The sequence below is a fragment of the Nannospalax galili genome, unplaced genomic scaffold, assembly GCF_000622305.1.
Source record: "Nannospalax galili isolate Female #2095 unplaced genomic scaffold, S.galili_v1.0 scaffold619, whole genome shotgun sequence".
NCBI lineage: Eukaryota > Metazoa > Chordata > Mammalia > Rodentia > Spalacidae > Nannospalax > Nannospalax galili.
Genome location: NW_008344186.1, coordinates 1652040 through 1665613, shown reverse-complemented (window position 1 = coordinate 1665613; position 13574 = coordinate 1652040). Strand labels below are relative to the sequence as shown.

The 13574-nt window shown below is 44.0% G+C and overlaps 1 protein-coding gene across 5 annotated transcripts in view; it reads right to left on the bottom strand.

Annotated features, from left to right (window-relative positions):
* Pcnt (pericentrin) overlaps positions 1–13574 on the bottom strand; it is a 143498-nt gene that overhangs the window by 48656 nt on the left and 81268 nt on the right. For 4 of the 5 annotated variants that reach the window (XM_008840472.3, XM_029567100.1, XM_029567099.1 and 1 more), the window contains 9 exons: positions 12196–12347; positions 11571–11722; positions 11062–11294; positions 8756–8918; positions 8212–8424; positions 4037–4266; positions 3378–3494; positions 3249–3269; positions 1107–1310 (listed from right to left, as the gene is read on the bottom strand). In XM_008840472.3, coding sequence (XP_008838694.1) covers positions 1107–1310; positions 3249–3269; positions 3378–3494; positions 4037–4266; positions 8212–8424; positions 8756–8918; positions 11062–11294; positions 11571–11722; positions 12196–12347 — 1485 coding nt within the window. The remainder of the gene's footprint in view (positions 1–1106; positions 1311–3248; positions 3270–3377; positions 3495–4036; positions 4267–8211; positions 8425–8755; positions 8919–11061; positions 11295–11570; positions 11723–12195; positions 12348–13574) is intronic. The other variant, XM_029567098.1, reaches the window with a different exon arrangement.

Genomic DNA, 13574 nt, shown 5'->3' with positions numbered 1-13574 from the left:
TGAGACAGGATCTCCCTGTAGCCCCAGCTGTCCTGGAATTCACTATGTAGACCAGGCTGGCCTTGAACTCACAGAGATCTGCCTGCCTCTGCCTCCCGTGTGCTGGGATTAAAGGTGTGCGCCACCACACGTGGCTTACTCCTAGTAATTATTTAACAATATGTAAGTGTTCACTAGGCTAGTACCAATTTTAAAAAGTACGAGAAAAGTGACAAAAATAAGACATGCTGGACAATATATCCAAACACTGAACATTAAGCATGAAAGTTTTCAGAGAACTTTAACATGGTATAAATGTTCACAAAATGTTAGGCAAGGAAGAAACTGACATGCAAGGTCAAGTAAATGGTCCAATGTGGAGAGAAAGAGCATTTTCTATCCCTTGACACCTAATAACCTCAGTAAATATTTGTCAAGTGACAGAATAAGCTTGAAATAGTTCTGAAGTAAGCTGCAGGAAGTCGCTGGACTGGGGCAGGAACTGAGCAGACTCAAGTTAAACAGAAGAATCAGGAGACAAGGAGTGGTGACAGGCAGGTGCCGGTGTCCTACGGAGTTAAGTTCCTACCAGCACTTGATAATCAGACACATGGATGAAAACTCCACCACCACACTTGAAGCAGGATTTTGTGTTTCACTCAAGATACTGACTCTTGGATAGTATTTCTCCTTCAACCTCAGTTTTCAAGCAATTTTATAACTTCCAATGACAATAAACAAATGAAAAGCCCTAAGTTCAATTCCTGAACTAAAAGCTAAAAAAGGTGGCACAACTGCTCCCAGGTAGAGACAACTCTATCTTGACAAAGTCTGCATGCTACCCTGCAGCCAGGGCCAGCTACAGAATCCCAGAGCACTAGTACCCTCCCAGTCTTATTCCATGCCCCTAAGACATGCGCTATACCTCAGTTCCCAAAACATGGCACACCCAGCCCTGAGATGAATCCATCCTCCATTGTACCCTGCTGTACACTACCCCAACTATGACATGTGAGCTTTACTTTGTTATACCTCTTCCCCAGGACCTGACACACCTACCCCTGAGACGAATCCATCCTCCATCACACCCCACTGTCCACCATCCCACTATGACATGAGAGCTTTACTTGTAATTCCTTCACAGTTTTTTTCTGTTTTTCCAGTTCTTCCTGGAGCTGGGCCATTTGTCTTTGTATGTTGACATTTGTCTCCTCAAGACGTTTAATTTCTTCTTCCTGGATTAACAATTGTTGATCTGCAAAATCTTTCTTTATGACCAATTCATTAAATCCATCTAGCCTTTCTCTCAGTTTTTCTTCTAACAGTTCCATCTAAAATCAAAGCCAAAAATGTGTGAGGAACACAGTAGGCAGTTAAAAAAATTTTTTTTTTCAAATATAAGGTCTATAACACAACCAACAGAGAAACAAGTGCTCTGGTTTTTTTTTTTTTAACCTCAGTGTACTAGGAAACCTAAAGACAGACCAGGGCAGATTTTTAAGATGAACATTCTCTCTTAACAAGCACATTAACAGGAATAATATAATACAAATGCATTAGAGTAAAAAAAAACTTAGAAAGGAGTGACACATTACTTTAGCAGTTAAAAAAAAAAGTCTACAACAACTTGGGTGAACCCCAGAGAATTAAGAAAAATGAAAACCCAATCTTAAAAGGTAACACATAATTCCATGTATATGATATTAGAACAGGAGCCTAAGCCTAAAAGGCGAGATCCCACAAGCTGCATCAAGCCATGCCTCCCTGCAGCTCCCTCTGGTGTACTGTGACTTGACAGTACATTACAAGAACTAAATCATGTGATATAAAACTTCCTACCATCTCCAAGAAGTTATACAAAGTTGTGCACCTCCTCTTTGGGTCTTACAATCTTTCTGTCCCCTCTTCCTCAATGCTCCCTAAGCCCTGGGTGGGTGAAGTTTAATACAGGAGTCCTGGCCAAGGACCAGCATTCTTCAGACTCCACACTTTGGTGATTTGTGACCTTTTGTGTTCCTGGGCCTCTGTTGCATGAGGGAGCTTCATTTATGAGGATTGGGAGACTCATTAGTGTCCTTTTTACACCTGTTCTACATTCCGTGATCCTTAGGTGTACAGGTTGCATTGTATGACTCTACAACAATGGTGTCAGCATACACAAGTCCCATGCAAATTCAAGCAGACAAAAACCCAGCATGGGGAAATGGACAGCAGACCCCAATCTTAACTGAAGAAATATCAGCAACTGATCACTGTTAGGTGAGGAAGAGCTGGTCTTCCTAAAGCAAAGGACTCTAGATAAGCTGACTAGACCTCAGTAAATGAACTTGTACTGATGAATGTCCGGGGATACTAACTTGACTAATAGACCTTAACACAAATGACAGAATGTATGAATTACAGTAGGGGGGCTACGGGAAGGTAGGGAAGGGAGTATAAAGATGATTAAGATTGATTGAGATATTCTGTATGAAATACAAAAAATTCAATAAAAACAAATTAAAAATAAAAAAAAATTTAAAGTTGAATATTAAAAATAAAAAATCAGATCTTTCTTATGGGGGCTTGGTCTAGGAGACTGTTTAGGGGGACTGCTCAAGGAGATTTCTCTGAAGACTAGAAGAGGCCTCTGTGCCTGCCTCTCTCTCTCTCTCTCTCTCTCTCTCTCTCTCTCTCCTTCTTCTCCCTCTCCTTCCCTTTGAATCCTCATTATGTTGAGATCTCCACATATTGTACTATCTCTGTCTAATGTTCTCCCTTCCACCTTGAGGCCCTTTCGTTTTAGTAAAGAGAATTATTAATTGTATGTCAGCTTCCTTTCCAGACTGACTACTGTTGTTTTTGTTTTAGATTTAAAATGCAACATTATGGAAATAAAAAAAGTCACAGAAAAAGAGGGCAGAGTAGTGGCTCCAGGAATCAGGAAGGGTGTGGTATATAAGGGCAGCAGGAGGGTCACATTGCAACCTTGAGAAACCAAATTGGAAAGCTGAACTCTAGCTCAACAAAGATCTGAATCTTACTCCTCACAACTACATGGGAATTCATTCTTTCCTCAAAATAAGTTTTAATTTTAAAAAAGAATAAGTAAATCAACTAAGACCACCTCAGACAAGAGCTTACAGACCTCCATAGCACCAAGGGCAACCGGGCAATGCACATACCACCCCCCCCATACACCATGCAGGGTGAGGAAAAACTGTGCTAGGAAGTAGCAAGCACAAGTTGCACAAAAAGGAAAAAGGCAAAGGCGGTGTCCTCCATCTTACCGCCTCATCCAGCTGTGCACACTGTCATTTCCACATCCACAGAAGGCAAAATACAAAGGAAAATAAAGCTTAAAAATACTGTAGCAATCAGTGACCCACAGGCACACAGAACACAGCAGGCTAGCCTACCTGGCTATCATGGGGACCAGGAGGCCGTGGCCTGGATGTTTGACGAAGCTGCCCCTCCAACCTCTGAATCTCCTGCTGGAACTCATCACGTTCGTGCTCACGCTCAGCCGCCTGCTCCTACAACAAGAGGCTGCATGGTAGGACCATACCATAGTGGAATCTATGATAGAAATGAGGAATAGGGCTCCCAACTAAGCATTACCCATGTCTGCCAATCAAGTAAGGTCCCCCTTGCCATGATCACTTTTGTAAAACAGAGTTAAGAGAAGCAGCTCTAAAGTTGATATGCAAAGGAAACCCTGACATACTCACAGCATTTTGAAATGTGTGGGCAGGAATCCATAGTAAGAACAAATAGGAATAGACCACACACGCCTCCCAGGATGCAAGACAACAACTAGACTGTAAGATATTTCTCCCAAGACCGTTAAGAGGGAATAATGGCCAACAAGATGCCAGAATATTCACTCAGAATCATCTACAAAACGTGGGCAAGATACAAATACCCGACAGAGTTAGGGCAACAAAGCCATCTACAAAAGGGAATCTGTGTAGATTTCATGTGGCAGGCTAATCTGCAACATCACTGAATTAAAGCTGTTCATGCTCTAGTAAGTTTTAGGGATGGGAAAATTACATTTATTATTTAAACTTCTTACATCCATGAACTGACGCTGGCTACGCAAATGCTTGTCTAGGGCAGCCAGTTGCTGCTTCAGGGTAGTCACTTCCTCAGCCAGCTTGCCACAGCCCTGGTGCTGCAAAAGTTGTTCCTCCAACTCAGACTCTAAGATGTGCATTTGAGAGAGCAGAGTGGCACGGTCCTTCTCAGACTGCTTCTTGGTCTCCCACTGGTCTCTGGTTAGAGATTCCACTTCCTTCCGTAGTGCTAAGGGTGCCAAGAAAACAAACATGGAGTCCCACCTCAGCGCATGGACTGCACCAAACAGGGCTCCTGAAACATCAATAGTGACATCGATGTCAAGCCTTCACCAGCTGCTCATAGGAACCCAAACCGGACTGATAGGGGCCTATTTAGGACAGAGCAGTCATGACACTCAGCTGCCCAAGAGAGTGAGACTCAAGCATGGTCCCCATGAAACAGGCAGATTTCATCCCTTTTCCAAAACCTTTCCTTTTGCATGCTTGTGACCAAGGAAGCTGGAGCCAGCCTGCCTCTTGGACTTTAAGCCCATATCCTAACACATCAATGACTTTGTCAGATACGCTCTGAAAATAGACAGATTGTTTCTGAAAACAAAAAAATACATCTTTTAATATTTTCATTTAAAAATTTAATCAGTTTTCTGAGTCAAATGTAAAAGCATAGCAAGAATATGTCCTGACACCTCAGTGATACATCATGATTTTCTGGAAATTCTGTCTACATACGTGCTCTCCAATGTGGAAAATGTCAGCATAACTTAAAGCCTCCACTTTACATGCACAGCTTAGTGAGGAAGGGAGACAGTGGCTTTGGAGGCACAATGCTCAGGGCTATACTTTATCTTGGACAAAACAAATAGCAATTAGTAAATCAAAACCCAATTGGCTTGAATATCTGTTCCCTACTAAATGATGGTTGAAATTTAATTGCCGACATTAAGGTCTTAAGAGAGGACCTTTGTGAGGTGATTAGGGATTGAGGCTAAACCCTCAAGGGTGAGTTTAATATGCCAAAAAAAGAGAGGGGAAGTTCTCTCTTGCCCTTCAGCTTTACGCCACTGGTGTGCAAGGTACCATCTTGGAAGAAGACCATGGGTTCCCAGGCACAGACTTTTCTACACCATGACCTAGGATTGGCAAGCCACAGAGACAAATTTCTAATAGTTATAAATTACCCAGTCTAGAGCTGGGGGTATGGTAGAGGGCTTCCCTGCTATGCTACAAGTCCTAGGTTTGATCACCAGTACCACAAAATAAATACATAAATAATAACTAATTCTCAAGTATTCTAACAAAGCTAATGAAGTAAGACACTGGGTGAGGAGGCGCCTATCTAAGTTGAGACTACATATTAATAAGCCTTTTGAAAAAGGTGCTCACTACTGACGAATCCTGGGTGATTATCAAAAAACAGAAATGTGAATTCCATAAATTCTTACTTCCATTTCACAGTACTCAAAAACCATCAATCTTTTGTAACAAACTGTAATTACCATTAATGTAACATCTGCAACAAATTTCCATGCTAAGAAGTTAGCACGTCCTTTAATTGTCCTTTAACATGCAATTGTAACAATGTCATTTACAATCTTTAATTTAGGAAGAGTGTCTAAGCACTGCCTAGTCATGGAGAAAGACACAGGCCTCCTTGCTTAGTACAGATAACACTACCTTCAGTTTCCTTGCAGTGCAGGGCTATGGCTTACAGGGGCTATGGAGTTGTACTGTGCTGAGGACCTGACGGGAAGTCAGACAAGGCACAGAGATCAGGCTCAGCAAACCCCACAATGGTCACAAGGCATCAATTCTTGCAAAACAGCACAAGTAGGACTTAACTGCAATAGTCATTAGAGAAACCAGTGAATCTCACTGGGACATTAGAATGGGACAATGTTGCCAACTTTTATGAATTACTATTAAAGATTATAGTATCATTTCATTTAATAGTTTGCCACAAAAGCTCTGAAGCACTTTTCCTCTTGTAAGTAATTTGCAAAATCTGATGCAAACACACAGCACATCACTGAAGAGATCACACTTGTTACAAACCTGAGTCCTTGTGTGCTGCAGAGACAGGAGTGCCTATAATAGGAAACAAAGCATCACAGAGAGAGAAACAAAGCCTGAACCACGAATGGGAGAACAAGCAAAACTCAGCAGCATTCCAGGAAACATCTAGAGCACACACATCTGACATCAATAGCTGCACTCAGGTAAAGGGTCTAGCACCCAGGGGTTCAGGGGTTTATTTTAAAGGAAACAAAAAAAACAATAAAGATGGCACTACCTCCAAAGGTGGCCACAAACGTATCACACAGCTACAGAAGTGTATACCCAAGGGAAGCAAGACAGAACTGAGCTCCCAAGATCCCTGGGAAGCTGTTCCATAGTCACAGGACCCCAGAAAACTTGGGAACTCACCAGGAAGCCGGTGGAACTAAAGCCTTAGTGAAGAGAGATAGAGATAAGAGTGAATACTAAAGCTGCCCAAACAATTTCAAAACAGAATCCAGCCAAGAAGACCCCAAAGAAATGATAAGGGCTTGTGAGTGACAAAATGCAATGGAGGAAAGGTTTCCTGAAGGCTGAGAGGTATCCCTGTAGTGGTCCAACCTCAGCCTGTGTCTCTGCCTGGAATTCATAGGTCCAGCCCAGCCCGGATCAACCATGGTGCTGCCCAGTATACCAGATAACACTGAGGGGACAGTCAGAGACAAAGAGGTGGGGAGAGGCTGCAAAATAGTCCACAGGCTCTGTGCCTCTATCTGCTGCATCATGTTAACAAAATGCAAGGTGCCCAGGGAAGGGACACAGTACTGGATGTGGAAACAGGGTATGTACAAGGAAGGGTCGGCCCTTGAAGATTGTTCTAAAACAGAAAAAGAGATGTAACAAAAAGTAAGACCTTAGACTGAATAGGCTGCAGTTAGAGAACCCCTCCCCGATACAAAACAGGGACATGGAAGGTACCATGAGGGTTTCTGAAAAACCTACAAACCAAAGTGAGGTGATGTCTATGGCCTCAGGTGTCAAGGATAAGAATGGGTCTAGCATCATGCATGCCCAGCTATGACCCTTTACAGAAGGAAGACTAAAAATAAAGGAATAAAAAAAGACACAAAGGGAAAAAACTATAAGGGGCAAGGCATGGACAGAGGTAGAAGTGTTTCGGACAAGTCAATATAATCTTTAATACAACAGTGCAAGTTTCTTGTTTTAGCCATTTTCCTTCTGAAAATTGGCCAGACATGATGGTATACATCTATAATCCTAGCACTCAGGAAGCTGAACAAGAAGCCAGCTAGTTCTAGGCCAGCTTGGGCAACACAAGACCCTGTCTCCAAAAGAAAAAGAAAAAAAAAATCTGAAAATATATTATTTTGGTTTGAATCTTAGCTGTCGTTCCCCCACAACAATGGCTCTTTATGTTGAAAGGTATGACCCTCAATACAGCAATGTTCTCAGCTGGGGTCTCTAGGAGGTAACTAGATCATAAAGCTATGACCCTATAAGTGAATGAATCCACTGGTAGATTCAGAGCTTACTGGTCTGGAAGTGGGAGCTTCCTTATAAAAGCGAGAACTCTCTTTCCTCTCTGGCTGCCACAAAATGAATAGCTTTCCTCTGCTGTATACTGCCACCATGATGTGCTGCCTCTCTACAGGCCTAAAACCAAGTGAGCCAAGCAACCATGGTCTGAAACTTCTAACACCATGAGCCAAAATAAATGTTTCCTCCTTTAAATTGTTAATCTCAGGTAACACAAAGCTGACTAACATAAGTGAACCACTTTTGTTAACAGAACTAACACTAGACGCTTAGTTTCAGTACAATTTTAGGACAGTTCATTTTCCAGGGCTTGGTACTTTAATCTGCTGCTCCAGAGGGTTTCCTTCCCTAGAGGTACAGGGTACTTGTTAGCAATGCCAGCCATGAAGACCATCCCCTTCTGGACCACTGCAGAGCAACTGGATGCTGCATACTACCCAGTTGTTCTTCCCATGGCCTTTGCTTCCCATGAAACATTCTGCACAAGCACAGACTCTCACAGACGTGCCTCCTTGCTTTCTGTGTTTCCATCTCTTGAAAGATCAAGCTTCCATGCTAGCTAGGATCAGCTGTTGCATTTCTCTACCCCACTTAGTCTTCCATCATCCACATTTCTCACCAGCTTCTCTTGCTTCTGCTTCATTAGTGAAAGTTTCCTTCTGGTTCCACAAGATAGAATTCTCCTCCCTCAGGGTAACCAACTCCTGGGCTGCTTGTTGCAGCTGCTGCCGCAGGTTCTCTAACTCCAGGACTAGCTGTTGCTCTGACTCTTCCTTTTGGCCCAGTGCCTCCTGCAGATCTGCTTTCTCCACCTTGAATCCTTCAAGGAGGCCTGAAAAAGAGCACCAATGACTGCTGAAAGATGAGGTGCTCTGAGACATTCTCAGGACTTTGGTCCACAGAGCAAGAGAGCTCAGTGACAACAGTCATTACAGGACCCTCTACAGTCTACAGGAACACCTGCCACCAACCCAGGTTCCCTGAGCCAATGCTGCTCACCAAATGAAATGTTCACTGGAGAACACAGCTGGCACCTCACATTGACAGTCTGTTTAGACATCTTGCTGCTAAAGATACTGCTTATCATGCTTCCTTCAGAAAGAACATACCTCTTTCTATGCCGATGGCATGCCGAAGCAGGACGTACATAGTGTGCCACTCACCCTCAGCTGTGTGTAACTCCAGTGCCAGCTCAGCCTTGGCTGTATTTTCTTCCATCAGATGTTCCAGCAGCTCTTGCTGCTTCTGCAGAGTTTGTGCCATCTCCTCATTCTTATGACGGAACTCTTTCTCGACACGACAGTGGAGCTGGCGTGCTTCCTCTAGCTGTTGAAACACATTTGGGAATCAGAACTACGTATCAAAAATAGGGGGGGTGGATGGAGGCCAAGAAGAGGAAGAGGGAGAGGAGAAGAAAGGGAAGGAATGAGATGAGAGGGAAGGGAGAGAAGGGGAGAGGAAAAGAAAAGCTAACATTAATACCAGCAGAAGTCCACTAGGCCAGTACTCCTGGGTCATCACCAGCAGGGCTAGAAGGTGGCACTGGGTGTATTCCAGCACTCACTACAATAGTGCCATGTAATAAGAGTAGTTCCCACATGGCTGACAGTGAGTTCCTCCTCAGCCTCCTCTGCAATCTATCTACCTCCTGGCTCAGAGTTTCTAACTCCTAGCTTTTGTGTCTAGTCTGTGGCTTCCAGGCCATCTACAGGTCTGAACATACTTCTGAACACAAAAGACCATCACTCCATTATCTACTGCAGACAATACAGCACCCAGGTCCAGGCCTCTCAGCTCCACAGTAATTAGCACAACTCTGGCCTTTCTTGGGGCTCAAGATGTCCACTGGCCTCTAAGATATTCTGCTTCTTCCTTGAAAATGGTCCAGAGGCCATCTCTTATGTGTCCACCCCTTTCATTCCCCTACCAGGCCATCTCCTCCTGCTTTTGTACCCTACCTGCAGCCAAGGGTCAAACATGGTTGGAGGAAGGTCTCAATCTCCTCTACAGTCTCCTGCCCCAACCTTGCATCAGCTTCAGAGAGTTACAGTGCCTCCTTCAAGGCTCTTAGCCCTCCATAATAGGGAGGGCCGGACCCTAATAGCTTCCCAAACATTCTCTATAGGGAAAGATGTTCAATGAAAACAGTAAGCCCTTGGTAGCCAGAGTGGTGCCTGCCAGGACCCCTTCGCTGCAGAGTTTGGTCCTACTGGTCATTAGATGCTCACAGGAAGTATGGTTTCCATAGCTACAAATGGGGTCCATCCAAAGCACCTGATTACAGGTAAGATTTCAGACAGTGTGTCAGTTCCTAAGATGATCCACTAAAAAACTGAGCTAAAGAAAAAGGCAGGTGGGGAAGAAGCAAGAAAGGGAGATTCTAAATCTCAATACCCAAGAGAGAAAATTGTCTCAATAGCAATGTTTCAAAGAAATGTTTACTTTGTTAACCACTAACTTTGGGGTGGGGGTGGGGGGGAACTTTCATTATTTTCTACAATTATTCAAAAGTTTCTAAGAGGGTTAACAAAATATCCCATTTCTTAATGATGATGTCCACATATAAAAACAGTGGTGTGCAGTTATAATAATGCACGAAGTAATGTGGAAAAAGTGGATATGCAGATTTTTTTCCTTTAATTAAATTTTTGCAATTTTCATACAATATAGTTTGATGGTATTTAGACCCCCTCCCCTACTGCCCTACTTGTTTTGTTTTTCTGACGATCTTATATAGCCTAGGGTGGCCTCAAACTCAGTATGAAGCAGAAGATAACCCTGAACTCCTGATCCTCCTGCTTCTATTTCCTAAGCGCCAGGATTACAGGCATGACATTCCCAGTTTACACAATGCGGAGTATCAAACCCAGGGCTTTGTGCATGCAAAGGAAGCAATCTACCAATTGAACTACATCCTGAGACTAGACATATGTTTTTTTGTTTTGTTTTTGGTCTTTTGAGACAGGGTCTCCCTGTAGCACCAGCTGTCCTGGAACTCATATGTAGGCCAGGCTGGCCTTGAACTCACAGAGATCCGCCTGCCTCTGCCTCCCGAGTGCTGGGATTAAAGGCGTGCGCCACCATGCCCAGCTAGACACATGTTTTAACTCAATTACAAAGACCATAAATTAAGCTGTTAGTTTTAGCAAATGCTTCCTTAAAAAGTCTGGTTCAGAAAAAACTTTGACTAAAGAAGAAGCATTATATGGGAGCAGTAACAGAGATCAGAATCAAGACCAAAGGAAGGCAAATGGCATCCAGAAAGGTCAGCAGTTTGTGCCTCTGAACACCTAGTGGAAAAAGGGAGCCGGAAGCACCCATGAACTCAGATCTGCCTGAAAAATGAAGGTAATCTTTGTATATTACAGGGTTTGGCAGAGAGTTAGAAACATTGCAGTGATGGCTCACAGGTGACTGCCCGAAAAACATGGTAACAACACCCTCCTCTGTGATGGGCCTTGGGTCTCACCTGTTTGGAGGAGTCCAGGGCCATCTCCAGAAGGCCATTCACAGCCATGCCGAGGCTCTGGTATACTCTCCTAATCGGCTGTTCACATTCTAGTGTGCTTTCAGGGCTCATAAAAAAGCTTTCACATACATGACTGCTAATTTCGGACACCGAAGACATCTCTGCCCCTTCAGGTAAAGTTCTGTCTACCTCTAGTAGAGTATTGTCAGACCACATATCGTCAGAGGCTGGAGCTACAAGATAAACAAATACAGATACCCACTTCCCTACTCAGTGAACTCACCCACCCAGCCACATACTTTAGGACTCGCTAACTGCCCCCGACCCCATCCACCTCTTTAGCAAACAGCAAACATCCCTCAGAACCAGACATTTGTGCTCAGGCCTGATCCTTGCCTTCCCAGAGCGTGGGAAATGACAGGGAACAAAACTCCTGAGGGCATTCCCAACATAGCAGGATCTTTCCCAGCACCAAGAGCCCCCCAGGCAACCCATCTTGGTGCTTGTACCTGCTACTGGCGTCTGGCTTGTATCTGCAGCACCAACACGGTCCAGGAGGAGTCCCACACGTTCACTGATCCGGCTCTTCAGAGTGACAGCTGTTTTCAGAGTTTCTCCAAACAAACCAAGCAGCCTCCTCAGAGCATCTCGGAGTGCTTTCCTAAGATAGGAAGTAACAGTCATCAAAGCCACTCTTGGCCTTGGGAATTCTCTAGGCCCTTTGCAAAATGCTACCCACCAATCTACATGTGCCAGGCAGGGTCCAAAGTCCCAAGATAATGTCCCAAAGGTCACTGTGTTCTCTGACCCTGATGCTGAGTCAACATAGGAAAGATCTATAAGGTATCAAGTAGGAAAATGCTTCTAGGTGGGAGGGGGTAGCGTTGTAGGGAACACAACACTACTTTGAAAGAAAACAATGGACTTTGCTGTTTGGCAAAATGTAAAGATATGACAAAGTGGCAAGTATGCAGATGATTAATGTTAAGCCTTTTAAGACCTGGGATGACATGGCTAGTGTCTCCTGCCCCTAGAGGTCAACATGTACAGCAACCTGACAGCAAATACAATGGGCTGGAAAGATGCAGCAGTGATCTTTCAAGTCAAGCAGCAATGTGACAGGAAGGCACTGACCCTTCACTCTGAGACAGGTCCACATCAGTCCTGAGCATGCAGATCAGAGTGGTACCCTCCTGGTTCTCCCTCTCACGCCTCTGCTGCAGCCTCTCAAGCTCAGCCCGGCACTCTTCTATCTCCTGACTCAGGGATAAGACTTGGCCTTTCAGCTGTTGAGAAAAAGTGCTGAATCTCAGTTAAAACAACTTAGTTAAAAATAAGTGACCACTGGAAAATTCCATTATAACTTTTATGATTACATTTGATAAAAACAAAATGGTGAAGAAGAGGGTGATTAAAGATGAAATTATTTTTTTCCTTTATCATGTATTATATAGACATTATATATGTATATATATAATGCTCAGATACCAGGGGAATGAAGGGGCAAATTCATGGGATTCATCTCACAAATAATAATTTAAAATAAAAGTTCTATACTTCATCATTCACAATGAAATTAGTTACCAGGCAAAGGTTCTGCTTACAGAAAACAGAGGCTTTGGTGTCTCAGCACTTCAGGTCAGGTGACAGATAGTGCCAGCTGCCCTGGGCATTGGTGGCTACCATGGGCTCCCCAGGGCTTCCCTAAGCAGTAGCCACAGAGCCCAGAAATCTGGTGTAGCTTAGTTTACAAGAGAAACATCCCAGCCAGAGCCCCTTAATCCAAGGGTCATTGGCCTAGGCCAGTTGTCAGTGGCAGAGAATTCCCAAGAGTCAATGGGTCCACTGACATGAAGATGGGCAGCCTCTATATAGGAGACAAAGGAACAGAGGAGCCATAATTACCACAAACATCTGTGGAGACAAAAAGCAGACATCTCCCTATGGTGAATCTGGGGAAGTCATCCCCTTTCGCAGCTGGGACAGGGTAGAGACAAGGAGCCAAAGGCAAGAGGCCTCCAAGTACAGAAGCTGTGCACTGCACAGCACCAAGCTGATAGCACATCAAGATAGGAAAGTGGCCACATAGCAACTCAGTTGGGCCAGGGGCCAGTGAAGAGCCCAGCAATTTAAAAAGTATAAAAATGACATATGGGAGGGTAGAGAGATGGCTTAGCAGTTAAGAGCACTTGCATAATCACGAGGACTAGAGTTCAGACCCCCACACCCACATAACAAACCAGGTGTCCTGAACACACTTGTAAACAAGGGAGCTGGAGACAGAAGGGTCACAGGAACTTGCTAGCTCCCAAGCTAGCTGAGAAAACATGAGCTCCGGATTCAGGGAGAGACCCTGCCTCAAACAGGTGAAGAATGATAGAAGAGGACACCCAAAACCTTGTTCAGGCCTCTGCACACACACAAGCACATATACCTGCACATATACAAGCATAAACGCTCATGCACACATGTACATATATTATGTTCTGTCTCTGTTCTGTCTCTCTCTGTTT